This window comes from Oryza glaberrima, chromosome 3, assembly GCF_000147395.1.
Source record: "Oryza glaberrima chromosome 3, OglaRS2, whole genome shotgun sequence".
Lineage (NCBI taxonomy): Eukaryota > Viridiplantae > Streptophyta > Magnoliopsida > Poales > Poaceae > Oryza > Oryza glaberrima.
Window position 1 is genome coordinate 11,125,890 of NC_068328.1, and position 10,648 is coordinate 11,136,537.

The 10,648-nt window shown below is 42.1% G+C and overlaps 2 protein-coding genes across 2 annotated transcripts; one reads left to right on the forward strand and one right to left on the reverse strand.

Moving 5' to 3' along the window:
- Nucleotides 1-658: 658 nt before the first annotated feature.
- Nucleotides 659-1,400, reverse strand: LOC127768382 (uncharacterized). The gene has a single exon (XM_052293942.1). It carries the CDS (start codon nt 1,249-1,251, stop codon nt 898-900), a length of 354 nt encoding a protein of 117 aa, XP_052149902.1. The 5' UTR covers nt 1,252-1,400; the 3' UTR covers nt 659-897.
- Nucleotides 1,401-6,024: 4,624 nt separating this feature from the next.
- Nucleotides 6,025-10,564, forward strand: LOC127768826 (14 kDa zinc-binding protein). Its single transcript, XM_052294480.1, has 5 exons — nt 6,025-6,184; nt 7,112-7,169; nt 9,489-9,578; nt 10,109-10,226; nt 10,313-10,564. Exons 1-5 carry the CDS (start codon nt 6,129-6,131, stop codon nt 10,378-10,380), a joined length of 390 nt encoding a protein of 129 aa, XP_052150440.1. The 5' UTR covers nt 6,025-6,128; the 3' UTR covers nt 10,381-10,564.
- Nucleotides 10,565-10,648: the final 84 nt, after the last annotated feature.

Below are 10,648 nucleotides of genomic sequence, written 5' to 3' on the forward strand. Positions count from 1 at the left end.
CGAACACGATGCAGGGCATAGCGAGAGGAGGAAGAGAAATGGGAGCAGTGCACGAAGCAACGACGGGAGTGTGGAGAGGAGCACGTGGATGGTGTCGACGATGTTGAGCTTGATGGCTAGAGAGTGGGGATCAACGCACCTATGCAACGCGACCCTCTTTCTCGCCTCCTCCCCCGCCGCGACGTGCACTGACGCCGCCGCACACCTCATCGAGCTCCATGACCAAATCTACTTCGATCGTGTCATCTCCGCCACCACCGATGCCGCCGTGCACCTTGTCCTTCCCATGGAGAGCCCACCTTACCTCAGCTGCCTACAACATCGCGCTCGGCGGCTGCGTCTCCTCCGGAGGTTTCTGGTGTTATCGCCTGCCAAGGTCGAGAATAGGGAAGAAAGAAAGAAGAGGTGGCAGCTGAGGCCTGCCGGCTGCCTCACCGCCGTCAATGCCACAATTAGGGACATTTAAACGGGAAAAAGGGAAAGGGAGAGAGGTGAGAGACTATGATAGCTGGACCCCATCATTTTTTAAAAGAAAAATGCTAATTGGATTATTACGTGTGCGGCGTAGGATAAAAATTGCTTCAGATTAGATAAGGGGGTAATTCATCCTATATTAATAGCTGAGAGTGAAAAATATTTCGGATTTTAACATGGGGTGTCTTCCAGCGCGCCTGGACGAGCGTAGCATTTCTTTCGTTGAAAACACAAGGCACTTTTTTCCATTATTTACACGCAAGTTTATTTTACATGATTTCAAGAAGAAAAAAGCACCCTCGTACGAAAATCTCGAAACTATATAGAGAGAGGAAACAAAAATTTCCCACACTTTTGTTCGTACAACTATGAAATTTATTAAACACGCACAAGTGCGACAGATCGATCAAACCATGGTCGCCCTCACGTCGCCTTCTCCTCCTGCTCCTGGGCCTCCTGGTGCTTGGCGTCCGCGTCAATGTCGACCACCTGGGCCGGCGCCGCGGCGGCGGCGGCGGCGGCGCCGAGGTTGGAGGCGTTTTGGCGGTGGTGCTTGCACCGGAAGGAGCCCGGGTGCGTGGTGGGCGCGCACACGCACGCCTGGGCGCCGCCGCCGCCGGCCCTCCCGCCGCCGCCGTAGCTCGAGAGCGAGTCGTTGGACCACGACTTCCTGATGCACCCCAGCTGCCCGACCGCCCGCGCCGTCGGCGACGACGCCTGCCCGTACCGGTACGCGCGCCGCTCTCTCTCCGTCATCACCGGGCTTCCCCCGTTCATCGCTGCGGATCAAAGGTGTATCTGAAGGCGGAGACCGCTGAAGATTTGGAAGAAGCCGCAAGGAAAAATCTCGCTATTTGTAGGCGCGGAAATGGCGTGGGCGTATGGCACGTCGGCTACTCGATTCAACGCCGCCGCTTCTTCGGACCTTCCAGGCAGCACGATAGCTTGCTAGCTGGGCTCGAGAGGTCTTAATAAGCTTTGCTAATTAGCCTACCACCTGCGTAATGCTTTTGTCAGTAGAGGCTAAGAAAGGCAAGTTGCACCGGATAATTCCTCCGTTTTATATTATAAGTCATACGATTTTTTCTTATATTATAAGTCATACGATTTTTTCTTAGTTAAAGAGACTGTTCAGATTGATATTATTTTCAACCATAATATTTTTTTTTCGTCAAAGTTGCCAAAAAAAAGTTCTACGTCTAGTTTGTTGTCAAATTTGTAAATATATAAGAAATCCTGCTAAAATTTTGACAATATTATCAACTTGCTAATACCAAAATTTGGTAAGGTTTATTTTGGCTACAATCTCAACAGGTCCCAAGTTCCTTAAGTTGATCAAATTTATAAAAAATTTATCATCATCTACGACAAAAGATTATTTCTATTAAATATATTTTAATAATACATTATTTTGTATTAAAAATATTAGTATACCATTTATAAATTTGATTAAACTTAAAGAAAAAAACTAGGAGTATTAATTAATAATAATGGCTTACTTGACCATTAGCAGCCAGTAGTACCGTGAGAAACTTCTACCATATCCGGGCCCAGTTTAAGTTATTAAATAACCCGAGAAAAAGAAAGGTTGGTTCTAAATTTCTAAGGGCAAGACCAACGTTTATGCCACCGTGAGCAATAGGAGTGGGGTCCACTAGAAAGAGCCACAACTGTATCCATATGTATCATGCTTATGACTAGGGGTGTGTTTAGTTCCACGTCAAAATTAAAAGTTTAAATAAATTGGAACGATGCGATGGAAAAGTTGAAAATTTGTGTGTGTAGAAAAGTTCGATGTGAAGAAAAAGTTAAAAGTTTGAAGAAAAAAAGTTGGAATCTAAACAGGGCCTAGGTAAGAAAATAAAGTGGGCCCTGCTGGATCCCACCAAAAGAAAGAAAATGGCGAAAGGTCCCACATGGCAGCCAAATGACTACAAATAAACAATTCAATGCAATGTTGTATTTTATTAGTATAAATAGCAAATCCTATATTTTATTGTCTTATGGCCATACCTTAAGCTTAGGGTGGTGCATTTTAGTTTGGTGATGCTTATGGTGCATCTCCATAATGGCAAAAGTACAAAACCTAGTAGCATTAAATGCTTAATGCTGTCTTTTTTTTTCAACATTGTAGATGCCCTAATAACAGTAGCACATCCGTACTTCAGACTGCGTTCTAAACAAGCCTACTTCATTATTTTTCCTTATCAACGTGATTTCCAAATAACTAAGTGGTATATTTTACATGAAAGTTTTCTACGAAAGTTTTTTCTTTTAAAAAATAAAATTTATTTTTAAATTTTATAATAATTACTCAATTAGGCATGCTATATGTTAATGGTTCATCTTATATGGTGTGCCGCCTTAAATCCCAACCCATCCTCCGCTCCGAGTCAACTGAAGTTTGTTTGTTGACCAACTTCATGGCGGTTTCTGTTTATTTGACCCATACTTTATCCATGTGGAAGAATCATCAATTTTAACATTACGTAATTCTTTGGGCCCTGAGTTCCTCGTGGTTAATCTGAAATTTTCTGGTCGATCTGTTCCAATCACTGAAAGATTAACCATGATATCTAATCTACTTTGCCTTCATATTTCAAGGAAGGGAATAAACACTACTACAAAATAGGTTTTTTCTGGCATTACATCTTTTTTCTCCAATGGATAAAATTTGAAACGCTTGTAAAAAATAACCGAAGGCTTATGGTTAATGACCGCTTATGAAAATCTATTATCACTAGCACTCGTTTTTAAAACAACCGTCGGTAGAAATAGCCCTAATTTCATTAGTGGTCTTCTTGGACAACTGCTTTTGAAAATAAATTTTCGCAAATGTTCTCCTGCATAGCCACCTGGAAAAGAAATGCTTCGCACTATAAAATAACCATCTCTCCGCACCTTATCCTTAGTAGTTCACTCCCCACCATTCACTCCTTCACTCCCATCTTCTCTCCCCATTTATCCCCACAGGCGGCAGCTATGTCGCACCACCAGCGGTGGAGGTCAAGCGCCGATCGTGGGCGGTGGGGTTATGCGAACCACTGTATGGGCACGAGTGCGGCTGCAGAGGGGCGAGCAACCAACTAACCACCACTACCACCCGCTGCTTCGTCTCCTCATCCCCCTCCCTCACCACCGCCTCCTCCTCCTCCTCGACAGTGACTGGACTTCTAGAACCGATGGCTTCACCGCCAGATCCGGCGCTGACAGTTGCGAGGCCTAGTACGGGGATTCCCACATCTGGTGGCTCCCCCATCGGATCTAGTGGTGGCAAGCATCAGCTGCTGCTCGGTCGGCGATAGCGACGACAACCTCCTTTCTCTCTCCCAGCCAGATCTGAGGTGTAGCCCCGACCTTCGTCTGCATAGGCATGAGCCTTGAGGAGCACGCCGTCGATTGTGTCATGTTTTTGCGGTGTCTTCGAGCCAATTACATAATTTTTAGCAAATTTTGCCAAAAGGGTAAAGCAAGCCTTAAACTTCGGCGCAATCTGAATATATATGTCACTAGAAAATCAGCGCGCCAGTTGGCGCACATGATTTATAGTCCGTATATATTATTTTTGTGTTATTAATTAGCACATTGTTCATAAAAAATATAGAAATCAATTTAATTTCTTTGAAACTCATGCAAAAATCATAGTTGAATGGAATTTTCTGAGTTCCAGTTTAACATAACAGATCATATTGTTGAGAAAATCATCAAATTTTCTCTTTTTTTCCACCCATGCTATTGTTTCTTCCTTTGTTTTTCTAAAATTATAATTAAGTTATTAACTCATTATAAAATTGGTGTTGGTATTTTTTTAAAAAAAAACAAAGTGTTTCACCCCTCACATTATTTCTACAATATTTTAACAAATATACATATCATCACATTATTTCTACAATATTTTAACAAATATACATACTATTTTTATAATATTTAACATATACTTATTAATATGCTCCACATTAAATTATGGGTATCATTTGTTTATTTTATGATAAGTTCTGATAAAACTTCACGTTTCATTATTTTCTATTCTTTTACTCTTAGTTTACTTGTTGAAAAAAATATATTAAAAATTGTTTAGCGATCCCGTAGCAAAGCATGGAGAATCGCCTAGTAATAGAAAGTGGAAGGGCCTTGAATCTTCGATGATTCGTCCCCTTCACCGCTCATCGCCATCGTGGCCCGCCATGTCTCAGCGTCACTGGAGATCGTGGCCCCGGGTTCGATGGGTTAAAGGATGCTGGATCTGGTGGCTTAGAGAACTGATCGTTGGATCCTGGCATTGGAGCTTTACTTGTCGTGTCGGTGCTGAGAGAAAGGCGATGGCCATTGGGGAAGACGACACTTGCGAGAACAAGGATTGCCGCGTCGATGCTGAGAGAAAGGCGATGGCCATTGGGGAAGATGACACTTGCGAGAACAAGGATTTCCGTGTCAGTGCTGGGAGAAAGGCGACAACCGTTGGGGAAAATGGCGCTTGCGAGAACAAGGATTGTCGCGTCGGTGCTGGGAGAAAGGCATCAGCCGTTGAGGAAGACAACGCTTGCAAGAACAAGGAGAAGAGGAGGAAGATGATGGTAGCGAAGGCAGCATCGCCCTCGTCCCTTGATTGTCCAAAGCTGGGTATCCTCATTGAGCCCTTCTTCATCCCTCTCTCTTCTTCCTCCTGGATGTGGTCGAGCTTAGGGTCGTGGTCATTGCTACTGTGGATGGCGAGGACGTGCTCGACCTCGATGCTCGTTGGCTGGTTGGCGCGTCCACACTCGCGGACTATCACAGCTGGTACGGCTCGACGCCCTCCGCTTGCTCCATTGAGTGAGTGGATCTTGCTCGTTGGCAACAGCTTCCGTGGATCCGGAAAATATTGCGGTAAATGTCTTCCTCGTTGCCGGTTTACGACAGCTAACATTGGCTCGCTGTTTATATTTTTTTGGGAATTGCTAAAAAGTTGTCACAAGTTTTTTGGCAAAAAAAAACTTTTGAATGTTACTATAGTATAGTTGTAGTATAACTACAATGTAACTACACTATAGTTACATTGTACACAATAGTGTAACTGTACTGTAACTATATTGTAATCTCTATATAAGTGATATAAAGTTGCATATAGTATTTTAATACTTATATACAAGTTACAATATTGTTATGGTATAGTTATAGTGGAATTATATTATAGTTAGATTTAAAAGTTGTTCCTTTAAAAAACTTGTGGCAGTTTTTTGGATACTATTTTTTTCTTATCCATTGTTTCCTCGGCATGCAATCTTTTTCACCAGTTCTTTTCGTGTTATCGTGTGAATTTTTTCAACCGAGTTTAGAATGCTCTGGATTTTTTCCTTTGTTTTATCTAGACTCTTCACACACGTTCAAAATGAACGTGCTCTTCTGGACACGTGGCACATTTTGACGATATATGAACTTGGTTTTTGGTTTGGCCACGTGGCCCAATGATTTGGTAGAGTTTGCACCCTGCAATCGGTATTTTAGATTTAACCAAAATGGGCATGGCATGAGCCGCATGACCCAAAATTGTAAGGGCAGAATAGTAAATTGACGTGGAAAACGAGGGTTTGCGTCTCTGGTGTGCCTTTTATCCACATAAGAACACTCGCGGCGGCGACCACTTGTGCTCGGGGAAGTTCGATCGATCCCTCACCATGGCGTCGGAGAAGGAGGCGGCGCTCGCCGCCGTGCCCAACGACAACCCCACCATGTGAGCACCTCTCTCTCTCTCTCTCTCTCTCTCTCCTGCCGCAAAACCCGCTCTGATTTGTAGGCAGTGTAGTACTCGTGTGTGCTTCTTGATCTCATGGATTGGCAGATTGCGGCATCACTAGTTTATCATGGCCTAGTACGCTGGGAGATCATTGATTCGAACACCTCCCTGTCTCTTTAAACCGAACTTGAGCGAGCGTTTGCAGAAGTAATTCGTGTAGATGGAATTGCTGGATTCATGTGATTAGGGTCCTTTACTAATTATTACTACTGGAAATGAGGCACACCACAAATAAGAGCTTGGCGCAAATACGAAATGGGGCTATTGAGCTGTACAATAGTGCAAGCATGATTGTTAATTAAATTTTTCACTAGCTTGCGTACCAATCTGTACTGTAGCCTGCTTTGGTTTTTACTCCATAAGTTATGGCCCAGTTTTTTTTTTCCTTCTAAGTAAGTGGCATCTGTCTCTGCTTACCCCAGTCAGGTTTATGACATCATTTTGAGGAATTTATTTGACCATTTCTCTAATAGCCAAATACCAATCCTACTTGTGTCACTGAAACACTCGTTTAACGGATTAATATTATGAAGTGAGCCCTGAATGCCTGAACATTAAAGCAGTAGGCAAATCGTCTGATACCCTTTTCATTAAATTTAAAATGTCTGACAAACAACTATAATACATCTCCACAGCGCATTGGAACTCAATAGTCAAGTTAAGCATTGATCAGTGGTTCATTTGTTGCCAAAAGAGCATGCTGTTTACAGTTTGCTTGATGGTAGTCAAGTGTAAGTTTTTCCTTGTAATCAAGATTAAGTTTCTGAAGATGTCAAATTATTGATTTAGAATGTGGTGAAGTTTTACATTCTGCACAGAAAAGTGTGCAATTGAATTGATTTCTGAAATTTGTTGCATCTGCAGATTTGACAAGATCATCAAGAAGGAAATACCTTCCACTGTGGTATTTGAGGATGAGAAGGTACTACTGCTTAGTTTCTTTTCTCTATTTTTTAGATAATGGATTAAAAACCTGGCCTCTACATCCAACGGGATGTACACAGCCAACCAAGTTCATACATGAGCATTGAAACTCCACCCATTACATGGGTAACAAAAACAAAATAACTTGGACCACAAAAGGTGTCAAGAACAACCAACAAAAACAGAAAACCACCATCCAGGCACACCACATCAAACAGACACGAGGTGCCAACCTAATCTTGAATTCTCCTTCTGAAGTTCCAGCCATAGTTGGAGTAGAACTCTAAAACTCTCATCTCTAACATTTTGCAGTATTCTTTCACCAAAGTGCCATCCTCTTCCTTAAGCAACAAGGACCAAAGTCTTGCCCAATATGTCCCCCTGAAAATCACCTGCAAAAAGGAGTAAGCATTTGATCCATTAAAGACCACATCATTTCTACTCAACAACGCCGCTATGCCCACAAAAACTCGATATTTTAGCCTAGGATTAACACCATTTAGCCAACTACCAAGAAGATGAGACATATTGAGCGGTGGACGAATGCCAAAGGTAAAATGAACCGCACTCCAAATATATCTTATCATAGGACAATCAAAAAACAGGTGTTGAATTGTATCATTAGATCTACAAAAGCAACACCTAAGGCTACCTTTCCACCTCCTCTTTGCTAAGTTATCCTTGGTTAAAATGACTCCCTCTTTCAAATACCACAAGAAAATTTTTATCTTCAAAGGAAGTCTTAGCTTCCAAATAAAAGATTTCCTCGGTATTACATTACCATACATGAGCTTTTTGTACATCGAATTGACCGTGAAAGTTCCATTTTTGTTAGCCTCCCAAAAAAACACATCCTTTTGCCCCTTTAAGCTTAAGTCAACCACGTTAGCTACAATCTCATGCCAAGCATGGAGATTGTCTCCCACTATGGCCCTCCTAAAGGAAACGTTCAAAGGTACCCTTCCAACTACCTTGGCCACCACCTCATTTTTATTCCTTACAGGATTATACAAAGAAGGGTATTTCTTATCTAAAGACTGATTCCCGAGCCAACGGTCTTCCCAGAATCTCACTTGTGAGCCATCATGCAATTTAAATGAACCAAAAGAACGAAAGGTATCCTTAACCCCCATTAGTCCTGCCCAGAAGTGAGAGTCCCCCCTTCGCTTCTGCACTTGCATAATGGTTTTACTAGAAAGATATTTTCTTCTCAACAAATTCTGCCAGACCCCCTCCTCATTGATCAGCTTGTATAACCACTTAATCAACAAGCATTTATTCTGAATCTCAAGATTTTGTATCCCTAAACCCCCGCACTCCTTGGGTTTACACAACACACTCCATCTGGTCAATCTGTACTTCTTTTTGTGCTCATCACTTTGCCAAAAAAACCTAGACCTAAAAAAGTCCAGTTTCTTAAGGATGCCTTTAGGCACCTCAAAGAAGGAAAGCATGTACATCGCAAGGCTACTCAAAACCGAGTTGATGAGTACTAGCCGGCCTCCCACTGATAAGAACTTGCCCTTCCAACTACTTAGCTTTTTTTGGAACCTTTATTCTATTTCCCACTGAGTTTCTTTTCTCTATACCCAGTTAGACTGAAAATAGCTTGATTGTGCTTTGTTTTGGAATCAGGAGCACTTGAATAAATTGTTGATACCATTGTTATATTTGCAACTATGAGTAGGATAAGGAACTTTTGAGGGCATAATCAACTTAGTGGTCTGTTATAATTGTTTTAATCGTTACTACTGGAGTCTATGGTCGTGAAGACAAGTCATCATCTATATAAAGGATGCACTTTGTACTAGTTCTGGTTAAGAGACAGATTGATCTGTTTCCCCATCCCTTCTCTACTTAACATACCAGTTCGCCTTGTCCTCCATAATGCCAGCAACTGCTTAGGCCGGACACCTTTGTCATGGCAGTCACCTCCTTGATGCAAACCAATAATGTCTAGGAGACCACACCCTTCACATGAATCTGTCATATGCTCACTACGGTATGACGGAGCACTCTGTACGGAGAGATTAGCTATATCCTTACCTAGGTCATTCTCACGGGTGCCAGAAATGTCGAATACATAGTTCTCTCTCACTAGGTACTAAAGTACTGCAATACAAGTCTCCAGTTTCCAACTCCTAAGGCCCAAGTAAACTGGATGCCTGTCGTTCTACTGTTATTGCATTGAAATGACTAAATCCTAGAACTGCAACAGTTCATTACTCTTATGTTTTGGATCAAACACTTTTGTTCATATTTCTTAATTCTCCAATGTGAATTTGTTTTGGGCATGAACTGTGAGTTTGTTTCCCAGGTTCTGGCTTTCAGAGACATAAATCCTCAAGCTCCGACCCACATTGTGATCATTCCCAAAGTGAAGGATGGATTAACTGGCCTATCAAAGGTAGCATTTAACACTCATCTATTATCACAATTTATGTTCCAGTTTATGTCAACCTTTCTCTTCATATGTAGTCGATTTATAGTTTACCTAAATTTACTAACCCTTTCGTGATTTCAAATTTGCCCATTTCTCATTTGTCCTTGCCCTCCCTTGTGGGCCTAGGAGCAATTAGCTGTGTAATCCAACCTGCTGACTCCTTACCCAAATAGAGAATATATAAATGTCATTTTGGTCATGTTGGGTAGATGAATGTGATTACTGTTATGGACTGCCTTTGGCCTCACTAATGCAGGCGCCATGAGTTGGTGCATGCATGTGGGAGATTGCCTAAGCATGAATGATGAGTAAGGCTCTCTTGTCACTCACTGCATTCTTACCTCGGAATGCACCCACATGCCACAAATTACCAAGCCCGTAAAAAACTGACATGGACTCATGTTGAGTGACAAGTAAACGTTAACAAGAGTAACAAGTAAAATGAATAAAGTATCTTCGAAACTAAATGCATTTCATGTTTCCCATCTTCACAGGCAGAAGAGAGGCATGTAGAAATACTCGGTTACCTCCTCTATGTTGCCAAAGTTGTTGCAAAGCAGGAGGGACTTGAAGATGGCTACCGTATTGTCATCAATGATGGCCCCAGTGGATGTACGTCTCATTTCAGTCTTCTTATACATTAGAACCTATATTTGGTAGACCATTCATCTTCAGTCACCTGATATCTTTATTTGCAGGCCAATCTGTTTACCACATACATGTACATCTCCTCGGAGGCAGGCAGATGAACTGGCCGCCGGGCTAACGAGTGCCCGTCTGTTGAACTGCCTTCATGGCAAGGATGTCACACTGCCTCTCCGTTGAATAATTCCTGTAACTGGCATAACAATTGGTGCCCTGAACTTATGCTATATGTTTGTGGATGTTACCAGGACAGGACATGACCATCCTGCTATGATTTATGGACAAGATACATTGCGTTCTCACTAGTTATTACTGCTTTTTTTTTCCATGTTGAATACTTGCTGTTGCCTGCATTGCTTCTGCATGATGCGTCTGTATTTCAAGAGCAG